At 44.0% G+C, this 24,701-nt stretch overlaps 1 protein-coding gene across 1 annotated transcript in view; it reads left to right on the top strand.

The window, feature by feature from the left end:
* Positions 1 to 24,701, top strand: part of LOC310860265 (neurobeachin-like) — a gene marked incomplete at its 5' end in the record, with an annotated part of 223,075 nt that overhangs the window by 166,340 nt on the left and 32,034 nt on the right. The window contains 12 exon segments of the mRNA XM_083767079.1: positions 711 to 797; positions 1,683 to 1,863; positions 7,877 to 8,001; positions 8,824 to 8,892; positions 9,239 to 9,407; positions 10,526 to 10,896; positions 11,358 to 11,494; positions 14,406 to 14,566; positions 15,739 to 15,865; positions 16,968 to 17,087; positions 19,835 to 19,968; positions 24,420 to 24,481. Of these exon segments, the coding sequence (XP_083623205.1) occupies positions 711 to 797; positions 1,683 to 1,863; positions 7,877 to 8,001; positions 8,824 to 8,892; positions 9,239 to 9,407; positions 10,526 to 10,896; positions 11,358 to 11,494; positions 14,406 to 14,566; positions 15,739 to 15,865; positions 16,968 to 17,087; positions 19,835 to 19,968; positions 24,420 to 24,481 (1,743 nt within the window).

The raw sequence follows: 24,701 nt of genomic DNA, 5'->3' as shown, positions 1-24,701 counted from the left end.
TAACATAGCGTTTTACAAGTAAAATATTACTTGTAAAACGCTATGTTAACGAGCCGGTAAACAGGAAATGCCCTATCCTGAGCATTTCCAGCGGAGAGCAGCTGTTCTATGATGGCATAATTCCTAACTAAACCAGTCTTCTCCCAAGGTACACCAGTCTACTGATGTTATACCCTAGACTAGAGTGCATCGCCATCTTTTGGCTAAAAATATTCTTTCACTGTCTTCAGTGGACCCCCTCCCCCCCAACAGCCATTGGCAGAAAAACAAAAACTATTTTTATACACATTTATTTAAATCATTCTAATTTCGCTGGTCTGACAAAAATGTAATAGGCCTACATCATAATGTTTAGAGGCTTACTGATACTGGGTCAGGGTAATTACTGTTTACAGGGTCTTTAATGCTTTGGAAATGATGCAGAGCACAAGACACTACCAGGATTTTCACGGGTAAGCTTGAAAAAGACATCAAACCAAAAACAAAACAAACATGCAGCCAGTCTTTAAATGAACACTGAGGATTTTACTGTGTAGAGAGAGGAAGTATAGTGTAAGGAAAGAGCATTCTGAGAGGAAATGGCGAGGGAGGCTCCTCTGTATAAGCTCAGTGGTTTTAGGAAGTACGTCTGATGCCGCTGCTGAAGGGGAATGGGAGGGGTTCAAACTTGTCCTAAGCCTGTCCCCTTCTGTATCGACATCCTAAAGAAGGAGGCAGGAGGAGCTGGACCCCCGAGGGGGTCAAAGGGCGAGGAGGTGACCCCAGTGCCTGGGGGCGGAGGCGCGGGGGGAGGAGAGGTGGGTAAAAAATAATAATAACCGCCCCCCTCCCAGTTATCCCTAATGTTAATCACCACGAGAAACACCAACCCCCCCAAATCCCTGTCCCTCACCTCACCTCACCGTGTGTGTCTTTGCACTATACCCACAAATTGTCTTTGCACAGTTCTCCTTCCTCGTGGAGCTGCTAGAAGTTTGCACTTTTGCCTTTCTCTTCCTTCACACTCCCGACTCCTCACATCCTCACGTGGTCTATAAGGGAAATACATCCTCAGGGTCTAAACAACCTACTGGATTCAAATTCACGGGCATATAGAATGAAATTGATTATTGGCTATTTAGGTCGGTATGCACACGTGAGTAGTTTGCGCCAGTGTCTCCTAATCTAACTCCACTTTGCCTGTTGACCTCTCCCACCACCAAGGCCTTGAGTCCATGCTGCTACTTACTGTACCCATTACCTGTGTGCCATCAGGCTGTCCGTCCGTCCGTCCGTCCGTCCGTCCGTCCGTCCGTACTTCCTGTGTGTCGTTCAAAGCACTTCCATTCTGCCCCCGTTTCACCATACAAAACTGTATGGCGAAACCGTTCACTTACCAGCATGACACCGAACGAAGGCTGCTATTCCGTATGACATGATGATAAGCGACGGCACGTACCCAAACCTCGGCTGCATAAGACACGTTAGTCGCTTCTGTCGTACACACAGAGAAAGCCCCACTACCTTACCTTTCCATCGCCTTTTCTATAACGTCAATGAGAAGAGCATGGATGCATCTCAGTGTGTCAGCGCCAGGCCGTGCACGCTCCGCGGCGCGTGTGTCAGCTAGCGAGAGCAATTTTGACAGTGCCTCCCCTCCCTCCCTCCCTCCCTCCCTCCCTTCGCCCTGTTCCCCCACACAGACGGAGCTGGAGAACATCGAGGCGACACAGGGCATGTCCTCGGAGACGGCGGTGACCTTCCTGTCTCGTCTCATGGCCATGGTGGACGTCTTGGTGTTCGCCAGCTCCCTCAACTTCAGCGAGATCGAGGCAGAGAAGAACATGTCCTCCGGCGGGCTGATGAGGCAATGCCTCCGACTGGGTATGTGTGAGTTTGACTTTTTTCTTTCTCTTCTTAAAGCATAAAAAAACACACCATGCATGCCCTTTACACCTGGCATGAACATGTGTCTCCCGGCTGGTCGCAATGTAGGGTAGCCCGCGTGGCGTTATGGCAACTTAATTAGCAAAAGTGTAAATGTGTGTACATCTCCTACTACAGTACATGCAAACTAACGTTATACACACAAAATGCACACAATTAATGTACAAACCTTTGACAATAATTTTTCAGTGCAAATGGGCCAGCGATGCATTTTAATGACAGGTGTAAATGTGATCTGACTATTAACATCTGGTCTCAATGTGGATGCAAGGTGCATGTTATCATCATCACCAGGTGTAGATTCTATAATTATATTCTATTATCTGGAGGCAGACTGCAGGAGGCATAGGAGGCAGGGTTTGATTTGTAAATGAAAGATCTGAGAGGTGGACAAAGTATAACATTTAAAATATCATTTACGTCGGGTGGAAACCTTATGTCCAAAACTGTTACTTTTCAGGATTCAAATTAAATTTCAAAAATAGCAAAAGTAGCAGATCTACAAGCTTGAAACGTGACGCTTCACGCCACGTTCCGAACATGTAGCTTGTAGGGAGTTAACACACAATCCATGCCACCTGTTTTTTTTTATATATACAGTATATATATATTATTATTATTATTATTTTTAATCCACGATAGTGCAGTCCAAAAGAAATCTGTCAAAAATGCCAATTTATACACATGGAGAGTTGCCAGTAAACAAAGCATTAAACATGAATTAAAATTAGCTGTGATTTCATGACAGTTTTGACACCACAGTCACTTTTCCTAATCAGGAAAAGCACAGAACTGTTAAATATTTATGCCGTAGCTGTGTGTGTGTGTGTGTGTGTGTGTGTGTGTGTGTGTGTGTGTGTGTGTGTGTGTGTGTGTGTGTGTGTGTGTGTGTGTGTGTGTGTGTGTGTGTGTGTGTGTGTGTGTGTGTGTGTGTGTGTGTTTGCATTGCTATTAGAGCTGTCAAAATAACTGAGTTTACAGAGTTAATTAATTTATTATATATAAATAAAAACACAAACAGTCCACTCGCTCTGCACTAGTCGTCGCTCTCTGATGGCTGATATTATATCCCAAACAATGATCTACACAAGATCATGGAAAGAGAACGGTTATTGCCATGAAAGTCTGCACTACAGTATTTACTGTAGCGGCTCAAATCAAATCACACAGCACCACTGGGTGAGAGTGAGAGAGAGAGTGGGTGAGAGAGAGAGTGAAGGCTCATTCATAGTCTGGATTTTCGGTGGTGAGGTGACCACCGCTCCGGTGGTCACCTCACCACTGGAAATCCAGACTATATGTATGAGCCTTTAGACTAGAGATACAGACAGTGAGAGAGAGAGTGGGTGAGAGTGAGAGAGACAGACAATGTGAGAGAGAGAGAGAGAGAGAGAGAGAGAGAGTGTGAGAGAGACAGACAGTGAGAGTGAGAGAGACAGAGTGAGAGAGACAGACAGTGAGAGAGAGAGAGTGAGAGTCATTTATCTTTCCATTCCCACGAAAACATACAGAGAAAGCATAACTATGAATGGCGATTAATCATGATTAATTAATTAAATTATGAATATGTGATTAATCTGATAAAATAATTTTGTATCATTTGACAGCCCTAGAATTTGATAAATAGACATTGGGCCTGATTCTTCAAAAACGAAATGCGCCAGAGTGTAACGGTGGCGGAAACAGATATCGTATTTATCCGTCCGATCAAGCTAAGTTGAGATGACGTGTTATTCAGAGAGTGGTGTGTACCACAGGTTCGCAGGCGTATCGCAGGTGTATGTCATACTGAATGCAGCGGGTGCAAAGTGATCGGAAAAGCAACCGACAACCTCATCTGCATAGATCCACGCCCCATATCGTACCATAAAAGGCTTCAAGCATGACTCAGCAGACAGCAGTTTGTCTGAGATCCGTCTGTCAAAAAAAGAAAAAAGGCTTTGCAGCCGCAGACTATATAGCGGCTTCACAAATTAGGCCTACAATAAAAATGATTGCTGGAAAGAAATTACAGCCGCGGTCACTGCTATGAATATAGCCCGCACTCTATTAATTTAATAATTCTACACATGTAGGAGCAGGACAGTTAGGGCTTTTATGTTATGTCGTTTTTGCACCATTGTATATTACCACTGTAGGCTACTATATATGTACAAACTATGTACAACGGTGCGTGCTCCGCTGAAGCAATATAATTATAATTTATTTAATTAAGTTCTGGACCAAGGCGGGTGCTCACTCACACCTTTGCAGAGGTAAAACATATCCGATATTTAAAATATCGGATATATGTCAATGCAAAAGAGAGAGAGAGAGAGAGAGAGAGAGAGGAGAGAGAGAGGGAGGGGGGCATGGGCCCTCGACACTGGTTTGCGCGATAAAGAACAGTAGCCTATACATTCATAAGTGAATAATTATAGGCCTACCTCGTAGGCCTGGGATCCTCTTGTCTGAATAAATTATAATCCAGTGAGTTTATCCAGTGAGTTAAACTATTCTGTGTGTGGCATCCATGCATGTGATCAATATCAATATACATTATTATAAAGTCTGTCCGTCATGTTTGTGAACAAGCGCGAGTGGAGGTGAGCTGGCTTAAAACTATGATATGACTGGCCGACTTTCAAACACGCTGATGCCATTCATTAGGCTAATGTGGTCTTCTATTTTTTTCCAATGTGAATCGGATCGGCAGCACGCTGCTGTCTGCCCCCCCCCCCCACACACACACACACACACACACGCACACACACACGCACACACACCGACAGTCAGAGAACTGACTCACTAACTATACAACACTAACCAGGCGTCCAGGCCTATGTTCTTATTATAATTGTGATTTTGTTTTTTAACATGCAGCGAGTCCGCGAGAGCCGATCTACAAGCTCACAACGCGTTGCACTGCGAGTAGAAAGCTGTCAAGTGAGCAGCCCCAATCGCGCATGATAGAAATATCCTAATGCATGCATTTAGGCATACAAGTGCACTCGGCTTTTATATATATATATATATATATATAGGCTATCATTTTTTTATGACCAATATGTTGGGGACACATGCCTACATATTTTATCTGAGATTTGGGAACAATTTATTGATTCAGCATGAAGACTAAAGCCTTCTGAATAAATCTATACGCAAGTGTATGCTTCCGCAAATTTCTCCGCCACCTAAAGAGGTCCCGGAGGATTTAGCGGAATTTCCGACCAACCAAAGGCAGCGTCAAGTTCACAGCCATTTTCATGAATTCCAAATTAATGTGGGAAATCCACGTAAATGCCTTTCCGCTAGCGTCACGTCAATATATCAGCGGAAGCGCGTTGAAGAATCAGGACCATTGTGAGGACCGTTTTCCTATTCCTCACTAGAGAAATAGTTGTTTTATACAGTCTAAGAATTACAACACAGTTATGGAAGATTCAGACTGGCGTTGGGATTAGCTATTTAGAGGTGTTGGGGTAGGACCTCTGACGGATTTACACAAACATTTTCTCACTACATACAGTAGGCAAGATGCAAAGTGGTAAGAGCCTGAGGAGTCCAGAAGGGGCCAGTGCATTCTCTGGCAACGGCATCAGCCGCAATGCTGCTGGGGGGGGGGGGTGGGGGGGGTGTCTTCGGTCCGTTCGGCGGTGCCGAACTGCCGCTAGGTGTAGGGTTTGGGGTAGTGTCGGACTGTTGCCGTTGCCGGAAAATGCTCTCTCTCTCTCGCTCTCATATAGTACATCTAAAATCACAAAATGTACCCCTTAATAGGCTACTTCTGTTATTGATCATCAGACCATTAGTTTCCCAATATGAACCAAAACCTTTGTAGACTCGGGTTGAGCCATCGATCAAAAGCAAGACGGGTTGTCTTGTTTTTCATGTCTGTCAGGCATTTTGTCCTCGCTCCCTGATGTGACGTTGTAAACCAGAGTCTGCCTTTGTCACATGTTTGTCTACTGCAGGCTACTTGCTGGCTACTTGCTGTCGCGAAGAAACCTCCTATCTCCGTATAATTGAAGCACTGTTTTTCATGCTCTGCTCGAAAACAGTTGGTCACAGGTCTTTTCTTGTCGCATGGCGAAACCATCTGTCGAAGTTCCTGCTCCTCTACAATGGCTAAACTTAAATATCCTCTTTACCATGCAGCCTTGAGTTTTATCTGAGATGTTTTAAAGGTATTAAGGGTGTCCAAACCTTTTTCAAAGGGGGCCAAACTAGAAAATATGAAAACACCCAAAGGTCAGTCAACTAGATCTCCTATCTATTATAATGTACCTTCGGACCAATTTTAATATCATATCAGAAGATGTTTTGGCCATTATCTCTGGAACGAAAGGTCCAATCTGCTCTGTTGAAAAAGTGACTTTGAGGACATTAAGAACATTGATTGGCGGGCCAGTCAAAATTGTGTCGCCCGCCAACCGCTGTCTTAATGTCTTCTGTATTATGTGTATTGTTTGTTTGCTAATGCTGTGTGATTTTTAATCTGCCTCTTGGCCAGTTGTAAAAGAGAATGTCTCAATGTGCTCTTACTGGTTAAATAAAGGTTAAATAAAACACAATTAATTGGCATAACGACTGAAGAAATGTTGAAAGCTTTGCAAGCTCCTTTGGGACATGTTGCATTACAAGTGAATTAAGTGTTAATGTCATCACCTGAAGTGTTTCTGCTAATTGGCCTGAGCCCATTCTACCACTTCCACAGTGGTTCCCAAACAACCATTTTTATGAGTCGTAAATAGTAAATATCTATTTTGTAAAGTTTAGTGTGTATAAAACAGAAAACATATTTATGTGCAATGCGTATTGTGACAAATATACCTATGAAACATTATATTTGTTGCTGTCGGGAGGAAACCACCTAACTCCATTTTTTGTTTTTAGAGGTTTTTTGTGTTGCATAAATCAGTGCTATATTGGACACCCTTTTTATTTTATTTATTTTATTTTATTTTTAAGATATTTTTTTTCGGCTTACGCCTTTTATTGGTTTTTGAAGGGACAGACAGTAGGCTGACAGGAAACGGGAGAGAGATGGGGGGATGACATGCAGTAAAGGCCGTGTCGGGCTCGGGAGTTGAACCCGTGGCACACTGCGACTGGATTACCAGTCGGGTGCCCAGACGGTTACGCCACCGCCTGGGCCTATTGGACACCCTTTACGTCTGTGTGGTGTATCGAAAATATTGAACCAATTAAAAGTAGTCAAAAGCGCTTGCGACAAAACCTCTTAACTCCATTGGACCCTCAAACTGTCTGCCAAAACAGCTAACTCCACCACCTCTCCTCCTCTCATGGACGTAATTGACAATGTATAAAATCACAACACTAACTTTGATGAGGCAGTATTGCCTTGATTTAAAAATATACGGTGTTCTTAATTTCCTGAAAAAAATATATTTTAGAGTAAAGTGGTTTCTTCCCGACAGCAGAGATATATAAAGTTTTATTTCATTGAAAGCGTTACATAGTGCCTATGGCTTTAAAGTTTAAACAGCTAAATTCAGTGGAGAACAAGATTTTGTGGAAAATGAGCTGGTGGAAGAATATAGTCAATATAGTTGCTCCAGAAGTCAACCGGTGAAGTTATAAGTGTCAAACCAGTTTCAGAAAACACTGTCTGGGTCTCCGGGGCTACATCTCCCTCTGTCTGTGAGCACTTTTTTACACTCAGAACCTTTCAGACTGTCAAAATCTAAAAATACAATTACGATTGTAGAAGTGATTCTGTTGTTTTTTTTCCTCCACTTCCAAGCTGTCAGTCAAGTCTAACTTATTTCTCTCTCTCTTCTTTTTTCTATACAGGTGTGATTTGAAAGCCCTCTCCCAAGGTGTGATACTTACTGTTCTCTCCCCCCCCCCACCCCTCTCTCTCTCTCTCTCTCTCTCTCTCTCTCTCTCTCTCTCACTCTCTCTCTCTCTCGCTCTCTCTTTCTCTCTCTCTCTCTCTCACACACAGTGTGTTGTGTGGCGGTGAGGAATTGTTTGGAGTGCAGACAGAGACAGAGAGACCGGGGATGCAAGTCATCCCTCACCAGCAGCAAGTCCCAGGACAGCCTCCACAGTGCCTCCACAGCCAGCAAGGTAGCGCACGCACGCACGCACGCACACACGCACGCACGCACGCACTAGTCCTTTAAATACTCGTGCTCCCTGTGCAGCACTGCAGCAACGACAATATAACACGCATAGTCCAAATTTGTATCACAGCACTTGTCACTTGCTGCCATGTCTCACTTGTCACTCTGCATGAAACATGTACTAATTGATGAACTTCCAATGGCCCGCTTTTAAAATAATACATTTTTGCAGTGACGACTTTGTCCACCTGGTTGTCTCTATTCATGTCATTATGACATGTCCAAAAATATGGATGCCAGGAGAAAATGATTTCCATCTTTTTTTTTTCAAAAGCAGAAAAGATAAAGTGTAGCATTTGTGACGTATTGTGAGCTTCTAGATCATTTAACTTTCTGCACGCGCACACACACACACACACACACACACACACACACACACACACACACACACAGGGCATGGGAATGGGCATGTGTGCATGCATATTCAAGTGTGTATTATACATTTGGATATGCATACACACATGTACATACATAAACATAATTATACTGCATAGACAATTATGTTTGACCACCTGGAACGCCCTGAAGAGTTTTCCAAAAAGGTTTTAGAAGCTATGACACAATAAAGTATTCTCTCTGGCACAAAATCTTTTCAACTTTTCACACACACACACACACACACACACACACACACACACACACACACACACACACACACACACACACACACACACACACACACACACACACACACACACACACACACACACACACACACTCATACATACAGTACACACACTAATGAAATGGCATGTCTCCCATGTAGCAGGACCCAGACAGACTACTGCAGGATGTGGATATAAATCGGCTCCGAGCTGTGGTCTTCAGAGATGTGGTAAGTGTATTTGTTTCTGTGTGTGTGTGTGTGTGTGTGTGTGTGTGTGTGTGTGTGTGTGTGTGTGTGTGTGTGTGTGTGTGTGTGTGTGTGTGTGTGTGTGTGTGTGTGTGTGTGTGTGTGTGTGTGTGTGCGCGTGGGTGGGTGGGTGAAGTTTCTGGGGGCATATATGTTTGACCTTGACTTTGCCTGATGACTGTAGATGCATCACTGTCTCTATGCATTTGATCTATTCCCTTGTGTTTACCTTGCTTACTGTTTGTCGTTGGATTAAGAACGTTTGCCAAATGCCTAAAGAGTGTGTGTGTGTGTGTGTGTGTGTGTGTGTGTGTGTGTGTTACTGCAGGACGACAGTAAGCAGGCTCAGTTCCTCGCCCTGGCCGTGGTCTACTTCATCTCCGTCCTCATGGTCTCCAAGTACCGCGACATCCTGGAGCCTCAGCGGGAGATTGGTAGGTCCACCAGCCTATCGGGACGCAGCATCCGCCACGAGATCAACTCCCCCACCAGCACAGGTTGGTTGGTTGGTTGGTTGTTTGGTTGGTTGGTTGGCGACTAAGCGATTTCTGTCTGCACACTCACCGCAGTGGAATGTAAAAAAAAGAAAAAACGAAGATATGATGAATATTTAATTAGTCATTCAAGGCATGTAAAATGGCACTTTAACAACGGGGGCCAGTGATGACTCATCACTTGTGCTGTGTAATCAATGCATAAGAACCTCTTTAGCCAACGGTGATATAGCCGAGTCATTCAATAAAGGGTGGGAGAGTAGAACTGCAAAGGGAGGGGAAGAGAGAGAGAGAGAGAGAGAGAGAGAGAGAGAGAGAGAGGGATCAGACTAGAACGGAGTGATCTTTTACAATAGATTGTGGTAAACAGGCATTTTAAAGCCACATATATACAACTGTGTCCTCTTCTGAGACATTGTGAGTACACATAAAATGAGCAGCAGTTATATGAACATAAAATAAAAACTTAAAAAGGGCATAGCAGTGGTGGCCATCGATCCAGACGTTTTTCCCATCGAAATTTCCAAAAATATTGATATAAATTATTTTAACCCTAGAATCAAGCCATCCAGGATCACCATTGCGACGCACTGTGAGCTTGTAGATCGGCTATTTTCAAATGGCCAAAATGTTTATAGGGCTGAAGTGCTTCATGTATGTTTTGTAATAATAAGAGTAAATAGAGTAAAACTATCCGAGATGTAGTGGAGTAGAAGTCAAAGTAAAGTGTGCAAATACCTCAAATGTGTACTTAAGTACAGTGCTTAAGTAAATGTACTTAGTTACTTTACACCACTGGGTTTAACCCATTTTGGGCGGGAACCCATTTTGGTGTTAGCATTATGTTATGCTTTAGCTATTTAAAAATAGCAGATCTACAAGCTCATAGCACGCCACCAAGTGGCGCGCTACGAGCTTGTAGATCTGCTATTTTTGAAAAATCGAAGAACGACTGACATAGAAACATAGCTTTTTCAGAAAACTGTCATTTTCAAACAGACATTTTTTTAATCTGATCTCAGGTCAGAATGGTTTAAGTGGTGCATTACAAACTGATCTTCCTCCTCGTGCGGGGGTCTTCATCGTGTCACTGACCCCTCCTCCTCCTCCTCTCCGTCCAGAGCACCCGTCCTCGTCCTTCTCGGACCGCGACAAGCAGACGCCCACCCCCGTGGACGACTCGCCCCGCGCCGGCCTCCCCCACACGGACTCGGGCATCGGGGACGAGGGGGGCCACGTGGGGGCGGGCTCCCTCAACGGCTCCGACATGGGCCTGGGGGGTCTGGGCCTGGGCCTGGTGGGACGGGAGACGGACCGGGACAGGGACATGGTGGGAGGGGGGAGCGGGGCCGACCTGCTGTGCAGCCTATCGTCAGACGTCCGGAGGTCTCAGGAGAGCCTTCTGGACTCCCCCCACAACCCCAACTCCGCCCAAGCCCCGCCCTCCTCCATCTCCAGCATCAGCCAGACCAACAAGGGCATCAATGTGAAGGTGGGCCACGTCTTCAAGACTGTGTGTGTGTGTGTGTGTGTGTGTGTGTGTGTGTGTGTTTGTGTCTCACAAAAAACATGCAGTAATCCTGGTCTTTAAAACTGCCTCCCCCTGGCCAGCCGGGGCGCCTGATGGAGAGGAAATGAACTGGTCGGTATAACGTGTTCCTTCCACGTGCTACGTCCGGCCGGAGAAATTCCCCCCCCCCCCCCAGATTGGCAGAGGAAGTGTAGTGCCCAGGATTACATTAGATAATTGACACTGGGTGAAAAAATGGATTGCAAAATCTTGGGATAAATTTGATTAAAAAAAAATATATACATTAAAAGATATTTGAATTTTAACGCACTTTGCTTCTTGAGGTCCCTGGCACAAAATAGATAATGTCTTATCATTGTGTGTTTAGTTTTTTACAGTATCGTAATCTCTTCTCATTCTGCGTTCTCTCTCGGCCCTCACAGGAGATCCTGAAGAGTTTGGTGGCGGCTCCCCTTGACGGTGGGGAGGCGGGGCAGGAGGTGGGGCCAACACCGTATCACCCAGACCCCGCCCTCAAGACACACCCCATGCTGCCCATGCAGTTCCACTCCTTCGACAGGTACACACTCCGTCCCTGCTTTTACATTCCACCTATGGGGAAAGAGAGAGTTCACACAGTACAGACATAGTCACATATAGTGTCGGCATATGGTTCTCAAAGACATGATATCATCTGGTTTACCACAGCGGTTCTCAAAGTGGAGTCCGGGGACCCCCAGGGGTCCTTTAGGGTGTCAAATGATAGTTAGGAACCAAATACCTGTAGACCCTTGTGTATGTAACTATAGCCTACAAATGGAACCAAATGGAGTGGACCCATTGGGTGGTCCGTGGCCTAATGCATATCAAACTGGGGGTCCTTGAAATCTAAATGGTTCAGAATCACTGCTATACTCTACTTGTAAAAGTCTTCTCTTATTCTCCCTGGCGTATTTTTTTCAAATGGGGGTTTGTGGGCTATGATGTCCGTCCAGTAGTCATGAGAGAGTCATGTTCATAATTATAATCATATTCTACCACTAATGCAGCTAATGCTCCCCATTCTTAATTTAACATAATATAATTTTGAAGTGGTGCATGATCAGATACAACAGAGCTGAGAAAGTAGCTGTCCAGACAAAACATCTAATCATGTATGGATCTCAGTATCCATATATGGGCATATCTAGGACTCCACGTGGACAGCCTGTGATGACAGTCAATTATTTCCCAAAACATATACTGTGCAGTATACTGTCGTTTTCTTTTGCATTATTGCAATTCTTCGCAATTATGTGAAGAAATTGCATGGAAGTTTAGTTTGGCTACTGGCAGCATTCACAAGAAACTTGGCACACAGGCCCACCCTCTTTATAGGTGGATACTGGCAGCCTTTTAAGAGCCATGCTGTAAAGATTTTAATTAAAAGAAATGTCTATACAAGAAAAATGCGTCAAAAACATTTGAATAGGAAGAGGAGCCTTTAGATAATGGATTCAATGCTCTCCATGGTGGTCAACACACTCATTATGTTTCATACATTTGGACGGCCTGGGCTGTGGCTCAGCGGTCCAGGCACCTTGGCTGGTAATCCAGTCTTGGCAGTGTGCCACGGGTTCGTCTCCCGACGGCCTGTTTTCAGTTTTTATGCTAGATGGCACTCTTCACCAACCTATGAGAGACCATTTGACTGCCAGAGAAGAAACGTGAAATCACGTGATCGCAAATAAATTACCTGACACAAGTATTTGGAGAAAAAGTGCCCTTTTTTCTCCTTTCTTGTTTTGCTTTGTTTTTGGCGAGAACAGGCTATATTCAACTGACAATAACTAGGGAACGGAGGGGGAGTGACATACTCTTTTTGTCCAGCACAGACACACCTCTGTCGTTTGCAATACTAAGACGCTGTAATATGACCACCAAGCAGCTGTAACACGCTGTAGTATGACCACCAAGCAGCTGTAAGACGCTGTAGTATGACCACCAAGAAGCTGTAACACGCTGTAGTATGACCACCAAGCAGCTGTAAGACGCTGTAGTATGACCACCAAGCAGCTGTAAGACGCTGTAGTATGACCACCAAGCAGCTGTAACACGCTGTAGTATGACCACCAAGCAGCTGTAAGACGCTGTAGTATGACCACCAAGCAGCTGTAAGACGCTGTAGTATGACCACCAAGCAGCTGTAAGACGCTGTAGTATGACCACCAAGCAGCTGTAAGACGCTGTAGTATGACCACCAAGCAGCTGTAAGACGCTGTAGTATGACCACCAAGCAGCTGTAACACGCTGTAGTATGACCACCAAGCAGCTGTAACACGCTGTAGTATGACCACCAAGCAGCGTGGCGTTAATCTACGAAAAAAACACAACGTTTAAATATGGAGACAAGAAGTTTCTTGCCGGAAAAAAGAAAAAGAAGAAAAAAAAACATACATATCAGACGCCGTTAACTTCCTTTCCTCCCCATTTACCATTGTGCCCATAAGTGTTTACCAGACAGCCTCCCTGTGGTGCCAGCCTCCCGGTGGACAGTGTTGGTCGTGAGGTGACCACAATAACACACGTTTCTCCCACTTCCCATTAGTTTCTCATACCAGCGCCAACCAAACTATTCCACATCCAGACTTTATTTTCTTCACTGAGTGCTGAATAAAACATATATAGTACAGAGTGACTCATTCTCATACCATCCTTGGCAGACTTTAAGAGCTGGAGTCTGCAACCAGACAGACAACACATGAGAAGGCACTAGGCAGTCAACCTGCATCCATTCCACCAATCTGTCTGTGTCCATGGACTCTTTTATTTAGCATTCCACTCACTGAGCACACCCGAAGCCCCTCGCACCACAGAGTCTGTATTATTTGCACGAAGAAACAGGGGTGACAAAACACACTTCTTTATGCACTTCTTGCACACCTACTACACAATTGTGCATCTTTTCTCATTGTAAAAATGCTTTGTAGAAATTAAAACACTATGAGGTCAGATTCTCTAAGAATAAGAATAATGTCAATGACTTCAGGTTCTCCTCTAGACTGTGGTACCATTACTAACCCTATACATAGTTCTGTCAGGTTCTCCTCTAGACTGTGGTACCATTACTAACCCTATACGTAGTTTTGTCAGGTTCTCCTCTAGACTGTGGTACCATTACTAACCCTATACGTAGTTCTGTCAGGTTCTCCTCTAGACTGTGGTACCATTACTAACCCTATACGTAGTTCTGTCAGGTTCTCCTCTAGACTGTGGAACCGTTCTAAACTGAACATGGTGGAACTATTTTTAGTCTTTATTTCTTTTTCTATTATTTTTATTCATGATGTTGTGTTTTTATTGTGATATAGACTTCCCCTGAGTCTGAAATAAAGATTGAACATTAAAGATATTAAAGATATATTGAGATATTAAAGTTATTTAATATCCCGAAAGACGTTGAATGTTTGTAGCTGAGGTTAATGACAGCTGTGTTTTCTGTGTTCTGATAGGAGTGTAGTGGTGCCAGTCAAGAAGCCGCCGCCCGGTAGCCTGTCAGTCAACACAGTTGGCAGTGGCACGCCCACCACCAGCGGAGCGTCCAATCCCGGCAGCACGCCAAACATATTTGCCGCTGCCACGGCTACGCCCAAGAGTATGATTAACACTACGGGTGAGACAGCACACACACACGCACGCACGCACGCACGCACGCACGCACGCACGCACACACACACACACACACACACACACACACACACACACACACACAGGTACAACCACTATTCTGTTTCATTTGGACATTTTCAACATGCACTGATATCAGACACAACAAAAACCGTGTCAAATGAACATATTATGGAGATTTTCAACATGCACTGATGTCAGACCCAACACGGCTTTGCACATATGGCCCAGATATCAATCCTGGATGGAATGCAAGCATTAATGGGCCTGATAAAGCCGCTCAGAACTGGCGGGACCAGTACCCTCACAAAAAACATGCAGTAATCCTGGCCTCTAAACTATACCTATACTATACTATACCATCAGCCTGATGGAGGGGAAAAGAACTGGTCGGAATAACGTGTTCCTTCCACACGTTACGTCAGGTGAAAAGAAGCAGCTTGGACTCCTCATGCATAGAAGGAAGCATGAGGTCAGTCCGCTGCCCCCCCAGGTTGGCAGAGGAAGTGTAGTGCCCAGGATTACATTAGATAATTGACACTGGGTGAAAAAATGGGTTGCAAAATCGTGGGATAAAAATTATAGAGTAAAATAAAGAATAAAGATGTGTTGTTCTTTTGGTATGTGTGTTGTTCTTTAAATCCTGTTGAGAGACTGCGACGGAAGGTAAGGGCTTTGTGTGGACATAGTGTGTATGACAGTGATAATCAAACTTTTTCATGTCAGGCACCCCCAAATTGATATACTGTATATATTGAGTTATATTTGAACGTCTGTGTTTGGACAAAAACAAAATATATAATCTTACTCTGTGGATAAATTAGTAAATTCTCACTGTCAGTTGATGCATACGATCTCCGGGGTGATATGTTTATTTTTGGAACACGCCTATGGGGATTCCAATACAAAAAATAACTCCATGGCCCACAGTGGCCTCTAGCGACAGTGATGTCAGACTTTGGTGAGAGATGAAAATCGAAATGATTTGAAAATTTCCGGAAATATAGAGTGGTTTAAGCTAACTTTGATGCTCAAACCCCCGGGCCCCACATTGTGAACCACTGGTGTGTGAAATATGGGGCAGCGGGCATTTTGGATTTACCGGCACTGTGCCCCCATCCCCCCCCCCCCCCCCCCCCCTCTCTGTTTCTCACCCAGGCGCCACAGACTCGGCATCCTCCTCCTCGTCCTCTTCCTCGTCCTTTGTCAACGGTGCCACCAGCAAGAACCTCCCAGCGGTTCAGACAGTGGCGCCCATGCCAGAGGACAGCATGGAGAACATGAGGTCAGAGGTCACCCCCTCTCTATTTGTCTCGATGTCATGTGTCCTCCTCGCTGTCACTCAGTCAGCGGCCGTGTTTTCACTGTGAACTTTGATGCATGGCATCAGGAAAAGACTACAAGATGTATGCAAAATGTTCCAATTTGATACATTCTGAGCTTGTAGACAAGCTTTATTTTCTTTTCTTTTTAAACATAAGGGCTTAAAGCAGCAGTATGTACGTATACTGTTTGGGGTATTTTCAGTGGCCACTTTGGACACTCTGCGAAAAAGGTAGTCCTGTGATTGGCTCAGTCTACACATTTATGGAAGGGGGACATAATATGCCATGTAGTTGTTAAAATGTGACATAGTGCTGCTTTAAGTGGTTAATATACTCTACACAGGGGTCCAGAGAACTTGGCTCGACAATTGGATGGAAATCCGACTACTGTCTTCTTACCCTCGTTTTCGGCTGTCCTCATCCCATTATCATCACATACACGTATCTGCTGGCTTGAACCCCCCCTACACACACACACACACACACACACACACACACACACACACACACACACACACACACACACACACACACACAGTTCACACACACACTTGCATCAGATGCACTCACGCACACAGCCACAAAGATACATCAAATCATGGTACAACTTAGTAGTACCCTGCATCAGTAACATTCCTTTTACCCTAATTGATTTAATTGAATGTCTTGTCCGATACTGTATCAGGCTTGTTCCCTGCCCTCCACACCATTTACAAGTACCATTCTCAATTAATCCAGTTAAGCTCGTTAGTATGTCCCCCATTCCTATATGTTCCCATATTCTGCAGCTATCACAGACGCCAATAAAGTATAAGTTGTCTTGTAATAAAAATGTTAGCTCGAACCATCAAAAAAGTTAACAATAACTATTATGTTTTTTTCCATTATTACGTTGAACATCAAGCCATTTTGAATCCATTAACTACACGATCTTAAACCGCGCAGTGTTGTGATTGTGGCGCGCGTGTGTGTGCGTGCCTAGTGTGTGTGGATGCGTGCGCGCACGAGCATTATTTAATCTGTGTACATGTGTCTGTGTGTGTGTGTTGGTTTGCATTGCAGTGCCTGTTGTGAGGTGGATCAGGGTGTACTGCGCAGCGGTCAGACGCCACCAGAGCTCAAGTCTTTTAGCTCGCTGGCAGGCTTCCAGGCATCCCCCCGAGATGCAGGACAGTGTTTTAGGCAAGGAGACCCTCGCCCCAACCCCACCCCACACAACACACACAACTGCACAAAGTGTTTTTACTTTAAAACACAGAAAATTGGTACAGGTGGTACAACGTTTCGGCCACACTTGGCCTTCACTGATTTAATTGTAACACTGCCATGCTTGAGTACAGAGGTATAGCCTAGCCCTATCGTAGCCTCACAGTGGCCAGACGCTAATCTGCCGTTAACCCATTCTGACCTGAGATCAGATTCATACGAGGTTTCCGCCGGACACACACTGGTCTGATGAACCCATTCTGACCTGAGATCAGATTCTAAAAATGTCAGTCGCTCTTCGATTTTTCAAAAATAGCAGACCTACAAGCTCGTATCGCGCCACTCGGTGGCGCGATATGAGCTTGTAGATCTGCTATTTTTAAATAGCTAAAGCATAACATGATGCTGACACCAAAATGGGTGCCCGTTCAGAATGGGTTAAATTGCCGCTAGGGCTTTTGCATCTGAGTATGAAGTAACTAAAAACATCAGCAAAATGGCTGCTAGTCCTAGAATGCCGGCCATGAATGAAAGACATGCACAGCCGGCAGGAAAGGAAAAGCCTGCGGGAAAGGACCTTAAAGGAAAATACAGTACCTTTTAAGAGCATTTTTTTAAAGTATTATCTTATGTCACATGCTTATACTGCTGCAGCTTATAATGCACTTCACTTCACTGCTAGCTTGGGCCTAGTGTTTCTTATACGCACTGTTGGAAGCTTGCCTTTTGAGCTCTCTCTGTGTGCAAGCAATCCCTTCTGTGCTTTCTGTATTTGTCAATAGAGCGTAGGATAAAAGTCTCTCTCTCTCTCTCTCTCTCTCTCTCTCTCACACACACAAACACACATGCACGCACGCACACACACACACACGCATGCACACACGCGCGAGCGCACGCACACACACACACACACACACACACAGTCACAGATTTGCCGTTAACAGCAATACAAATGCATTTGTAGCATTTGGTAACAATAAACCGATGCTTTAGCATTTCGATTTCTTGTTTCTGTTCATAGTTCAAATAATTGCACTTCCATCACTTCCAGTTATTCTGTAGACGGTTTCAACGAGACGACGTCCTGATCTCTGTTAACTTTACACCATGAGAGTTTAAGAGTCAAACAAGTATGGAGCTATCTATCACATCCAGGATTAAGTTTAATCCTTATCCTAATCTGGCAGAGGAGGCTGAAAAACAGCCAAAAGACACGCACATCTATATACCCTAATAGGCTGCGTGCCGGATCAAACAAAGTAATAGATCAAGAATAAAAAGAGTCTTCTGGGAGCAGAAAATGGTGTGTGAACTCTTTTTATTCTTGATATATAAGTTTAATATGCAGCATGTGTTACGGAATTGCGGAATTAAAAATGTGGAATTAAAAATGTACTTGAGAGTAAAAGTGCAGAAGTATTGGCATCAAAATGTACTCTAAAGTACCAAAAGTAGAAAGTTCACAAAGCTCACAATGTGTGGCTTTGCGCTTGGTCACTGTCCAGTGTCCAGTGTCCACCACTGCTCTCAGTTAAGGGGTCCTCCTTGGCCTGGTAAACGTTGAAGACCCCTCCCACCCCTTCTTGACTTAACCCATTAAGGCCAATTCTACCAATGCCTTCTGAATCAGTAGTTCTCTTCACTTTCAAGATTATAAAATAATATATCAAAAATACCAGATGTACAAGCTTGCAGCGTGGCACGAAGCGGCACGCTGTGAGCTGCTATTTTGAATAGCCAAAACTAAAATCTAAAATGACACAAGATTTCCCGATTTTAAAGCACAATGACATTTCGGTGGAGGTCTGGGTTATGTAGTTAGCTCGCCATGATTTGAACTCAATAGTTACTCTGTTAATTAGAAAATGACAATACAAAATAACATTTTATGTATTAATAGAAATTCCTGTTGATTTTACTATTTAGAATTAGTAGAAGAACAGCCGCACTGGATCCACAGATTCAGATATTCAAATTGTAAAAATCAACTATAGTTAACATTTGTATTGAATTAATGTATGTCACACATTGGCAAAATCGTCTTTTGTTTGCGGTCATTTGTCTGCTAAAAGAGTGACTTGACTTTGTTTGAGACCTGTGTCACTGTGCAATTTAAGTCAAGCCAAGGAGGGGACTATCCCCTATTGGAGATACCTCACCTACTTAGAGTTAACGGTAACTACACAACCCAAGCCTCTAGCAAAGTGTCTGTGCTTTAAATGACTCTCTCTTGTTTCTATTGCATCTTTCACTCTCCTCCATTCCCCCTATCTCACTCTCGTCCACCCTGGTCCCTTTTCTCCTCCTCTATCCTTATATTTTCTCTTCTCTCTCTCTCTCCCCTTCTCTACTCCTCACCTCATCTCTCATCCTCCCTCCCACCCATGTATTCTTCTCTCTCCTCACCTCTCCTTCCCATCCTCTCTCCTCGCTCCCCTTTCTCCTTCTTCCTCTCTTCTCCGCTCATCCCTCATCTCCGTGAATTCTCCCCACCCCTCCTCCTCATCCTCCTCCTCCTCATCATCATTTACCCTCCTATTCTCTCCTTCTCTGTCCTCATCGTTTCTCCTATCTCCCCATGTCTCCTTATCTTCTCTGCTCCTCTATCCTCATCCCCCTGAACTCTCCTCCTCCTCCTCCCCTCTCCTTCATGCCTTCTGCTTTTATTCCTCCCCCGCCCCCATCCCCCATCCCTCCTCTTGTCTCCTCCTATATGACCACAGCATCACCACTAAGCTGGAGCGTGCGCTGGAGAAGGTGGCCCCGCTGCTGAGGGAGATCTTCGTGGACTTTGCTCCGTTCCTGTCCAGGACGCTGCTGGGCTCCCATGGTCAGGAGCTGCTCATAGAAGGTACAGGTGCTGTACACCATGCTCCTTCTACCTTCTGACTGGTGCACGTCTTCTCTGTGGTCTGGTCTGGTCTCCGTCTGGTCCCGTCTGGAGTCTCCACCATTCACCCTGTCCTCACTGTCGCCCCGGCTGCACGGCACTGCACGTGTGTGTGCGTGCGCGTGCGTGTGTGCGTGTGTGTGTGTGTGTGTGTGTGTGCGTGTGCGTGTGCGTGCGCTTGTGCGTGTGCGTGTGCGTGAGTGAGTGAGTGTGCGTCAGCTGGCTGCCTCACTCATTCGTCAGTCAGGTATGGATCAGTCACATCCAATCAGAGAGCTAGCTAGCATAAACAATGTGAACAATGTTAGCTCAGATTATGAGAAGTGTTGTCGTCACTGTTACAGTGTTGTGACACTCTGTGGTAAATGTTTACTTCCTGTCTGTACCACCTGCTTCCTGGTCTAATGTCTGTCTCAACCGCTGTCTCTATGTTGGTCTAAAGAAATCTCTATCTCTCTCTCTCTCTCTCTCTCTCTCTCTCTCTTATAGTTTCATTAATCAAAGAGTTTAAAAAAGTTACACAAAGTTATACAAAGTTTCTGGTACTTTTTTTTCCACATCCACACAACAAAGACAGGACAAACACATCCCCTCCCATTTGTCCTGGCATAATGGCCAAAACTCCCAAAAGAAATCGGTTTCACCACTATAGCCAGTAAGGGCGGAATCCATTTCACCCGACCGCCCGGTCGGTCGGTAGTCCGACGCGGCGGTCGTTAGTCCGACGGTCGGACTAACGACCGCCGCGTCGGACTGGAGATCGGGTGAAATGGATTCCGCCCTGCCTCCACTATAGACCATCAGACCCTTAGAGTTGCTCCATCGGCATACAACACACACAAAAGAAAGCGGAAAAACACAGTACAGTAAGCATATAAACATGCATGCAAACACAGCTCTCTCTCTCTCTCTCTCTCTCACAGACAGGGCTCGACGCTTAGCATTTTTCCAAGTAGCACGTGTGCGCCTAAGTTGAAAAATCTAGTAGCACACAAATTATTTTAGGAGTACGGTGAAAAATGATGTATTTTTTTTTTTTTAAATACTGTTTTTATTAGGCATTTTTTGTATATGACAACTTATATGACAATCTTTGACAATACAAATTAGTTATTCAGTTACATAAAATGAAAGATAAAGACAGATAATGTGAATTCCACATACAATACATAATAAAAAAGATATATAAATGTGATAAAAACGAAAAAACAAAAAAAACAGTTAAACAACGACAAATGTGAACAGACAAACAAAACAAAGACCACAGGACAGACATTCTTGCTCTCAAAACTTTCCCAACACGTTGTTGTAAATTAACTGAATTACAGACATTTCTTTTTAAATGAGAATAAATAAAATAAAATAAAATACTCAGTTCCTTTTTTTTCTTTACTTTTCTTTCCAATTTTCTAATATGTTATCTATTGTGTAGGAGGGGTTAGCGTGCACCTATTGAAATGGTCAATGAAGGGTTGCCATGTCTGGTAAAATTTATCTTCACTCCCTCTCAATTCAAACTTTATCTTTTCCAATTGCAAGTAGTGCATAACATCTTTCATAAGTGTAGTGTGAGTGGGAACATGTGCTTGTTTCCAATTCAACAGTATCAGTCTGCGAGCCAGTAGAGTCACATATTTTACCATGTTATATTGGAAAGTAGACAGTTTGATCCCGGGCCCCCCGACCCCCAGAACTGCTGTCAGTGGATCCGGGTCAAAAGGTCCTCCAACAATGTCTGACAGTGATTTAAATATACTTTGCCAAAATGATGTTAGTTTAGTGCAGTGCCAGAACATATGAGCTAGGGTGGCCGGCGACTGGCCACATCTGTCGCAGGCTGGATTCACATTTGGAAACATTCTGTTGAGTTTTTCCTTTGACAAATGTAACCTGTGTAATATTTTAAACTGTATAAGACCGTGCCTGGCACATACTGAAGAAGAGTGCACAAACTTTTGAGATGTAGACCATTGCTCGTCAGTGATAGATATTCCTAAGTCGTTTTCCCAAGCAGTTTTTAAATACTCCAATGAGGCATTATTATCTAAACATGAGAGAGAATTATAAATAATAGAAACACCTCCTTTGAGCAATGGGTCAGGTAGAAATATAGATTCCATTGATGAGTTGGGAGGTATGTTTGGAAATGAAGCAGTGTGTTGTGTTAAAAAATGTCGTATCTGTAGAAATCTAAAGAAATGTGATTGGGCTAACTTGAATTTGCGTCGTATTTGTTCAAAGGTCGGAAATAACCCATCAATATAAAGGAGTGAATACCATTTCTATGCCACACTTTAAACAATGCGTCAGAAAGGGACGGTAAAAAAGCATGGTTAGCAACCAGAGGTGCGCGCACAGAACCCGGGTGCCAACCGAAATGCCTTCGTATTGAGAGCCAAATTTTGAGAGAATGCCAGACTATGGAATTCTTTGGCAACTTAGTATATCTTGAGGCCACTGGGGAAAAGATTAAAGCTGACAACGATGTAGGGGGACAACATTGACCTTCAATAAATGCCCATGTAGGCAATTGATCTTGGAGCCAAAAAATGATGTATTTTTAAGGGGTGCTAGCCCCTCCTATATACAGCCTTTGTCCCCACACATCTCAAAATGAGCCATTGACAATCAACAGAGAAATTACGTCAAAATTCTGCTAAATATGACATAAATTAAACGCCATTGACATTGAAGGGAAAATGTATGTCATATGTAAACGAGCAAATCAGCTAACCAATCACAGGCAACAGGCATTCTGATTGGCCAGTATGAGATGATTTCTGATGATGTATGATGACAAGAGCGCCCCTCACTTAACATGGGTGTGATTTTTCTTTAATTAAGTGATATGAGGTAGGGGTGGAAAATAATATGTCAAAATATTATATCACTATCTTTTCAGCAATTATCACAAAATAGTGATATTCATCATGATATCATTGTTATGTTTGTTTTCATATAATCTATATAATCAATTTGTTTTATGCTAATACTTTGTAGATAGATCGATAGTAGCTCTGTTCCATACCTCTAATACTTGCAACACATTAGAGCTATGGGCCAGAGCTAGATAGATAATATGTTGCTCATGGATGGATAGACAGGCTATCCGTTTTTATCCTGCTGTTTTATAATGTTAGTGTGACATTCAGACAGTGCAGAGGCTGCTCGATGGTGAATTAGTATTGTAACATTCTCCTTGGCTTTGACTGACTGACTGATATTAATACGGTAATCCAGCCAGTTCAGTCATTCGCATTATCATTTATGCTGGGCACACGCTTTTGTAAGCAAACGCTAAGCAAGGGTTGTTTTTGATAAACATCAATCCGTCCACTCCATGTGTGTGTGTGTGCGTGCGTGCGTGCACGGCTGCACGCTGTTTCACCCGCGTTTGGTTAAAAGTAAGTTACGTTTGAACTTTGAACATTACAAACAAACTTTGCAAATAACGTGTCGGGGTACAAGCAATTCCTTCTGAATCTGTGCTATCATGCTAATGCTATCCCGCTGAGTTCACTCTGACTTATTTTCTGACTGCCGCTGCTGACAGTCAGCAAGCAGTGACGGGGAAGAGCACGGAGCAGCAACACAGTGAGGGGAGGGGCGGTGGGAGCAAAGGGAACATATCTTCAAATGAACACCGCATTGAGCCTCGACACGTTGTTAGCTTGTAGCTATTCTCTTTTTTCGAACGACACCGCCGTTCAGAAATATAAATTTTGGTATAGAACCGCGACTATAGAATGTGCACTTGCTGTACAGTGTAGACAGAGACTTGTCTTTATCACGATTGAATGGTCAAATCCTGTAGTCGCACCTGTGCTACAAATTGAATTTTACAATTCGCACAGTGATATTTTTAGTCGCAAATGCGAGTACCTAGTCGCACTGTCGAGCCCTGCTCACAGACACACCCCCCACACCATCTCTCTCTCTTTGTTGAAAGTGAGATAATAATAAGGACACAACTTATCGGGGTCACTAGTCCTTTCGTCCCCCTCCCTCTATTCTGTCTTTATTCTCCTGGTTCTCTCTCCTCTGTCCTTCTGTCTGCTGTCGTCTGCTGTTTGTTCCTGTCTTTTTCCTGTAGCATGCTTTATTCAGTAATAATTACAGTAATAATAATTGCAATAATAAATAATGATGATGATGATCTAATTACTGATAACATCTCTTAACGGAGTGTGTGTGTGTGTGTGTGTGTGTGTGTGTGTGTGTGTGTGTGTGTGTGACTGTGTGTGTGTGTGTGACTGTGTGTGTGTGTGTGTGTGTGTGTGTGACATGCGTGTGTGTGTGTGACGTGCGTGTGCGTGCGTGTGCGTGCGTGGGTGCGTGTGTGTGTGCTCACGTGCGTGCTCACGTGCGAGCGAGCGTGAGAGAGATTTCTGACTGTGCTCTATGTCTCTCTACCTCAGGCCTGGTGTGTATGAAGTCAAGTACGTCTGTGGTGGAGCTCGTAATGCTGCTTTGTTCTCAGGTTTGTACCTACCTACCTATACCTACCTACCTACCAACCTACACATACCTTCCTCTACCAACCTACACATACCTACCTACCTACCAACCTACACATACCTTCCTCTACCTACCTACACATACCTACCTACCTACCAACCTACACATACCTTCCTCTACCTACCTACCTACACGTACCTACCTACCTACCAACCTACACATACCTTCCTCTACCTACCTAC

The sequence above is a fragment of the Protomyctophum parallelum genome (assembly GCF_964188405.1).
Source record: "Protomyctophum parallelum genome assembly, chromosome: 1".
Classification (NCBI taxonomy): Eukaryota; Metazoa; Chordata; class Actinopteri; order Myctophiformes; family Myctophidae; genus Protomyctophum; species Protomyctophum parallelum.
The sequence above is the reverse complement of the archived record's forward strand: the minus strand, read 5'-3'. Positions and strand labels throughout refer to the sequence as shown.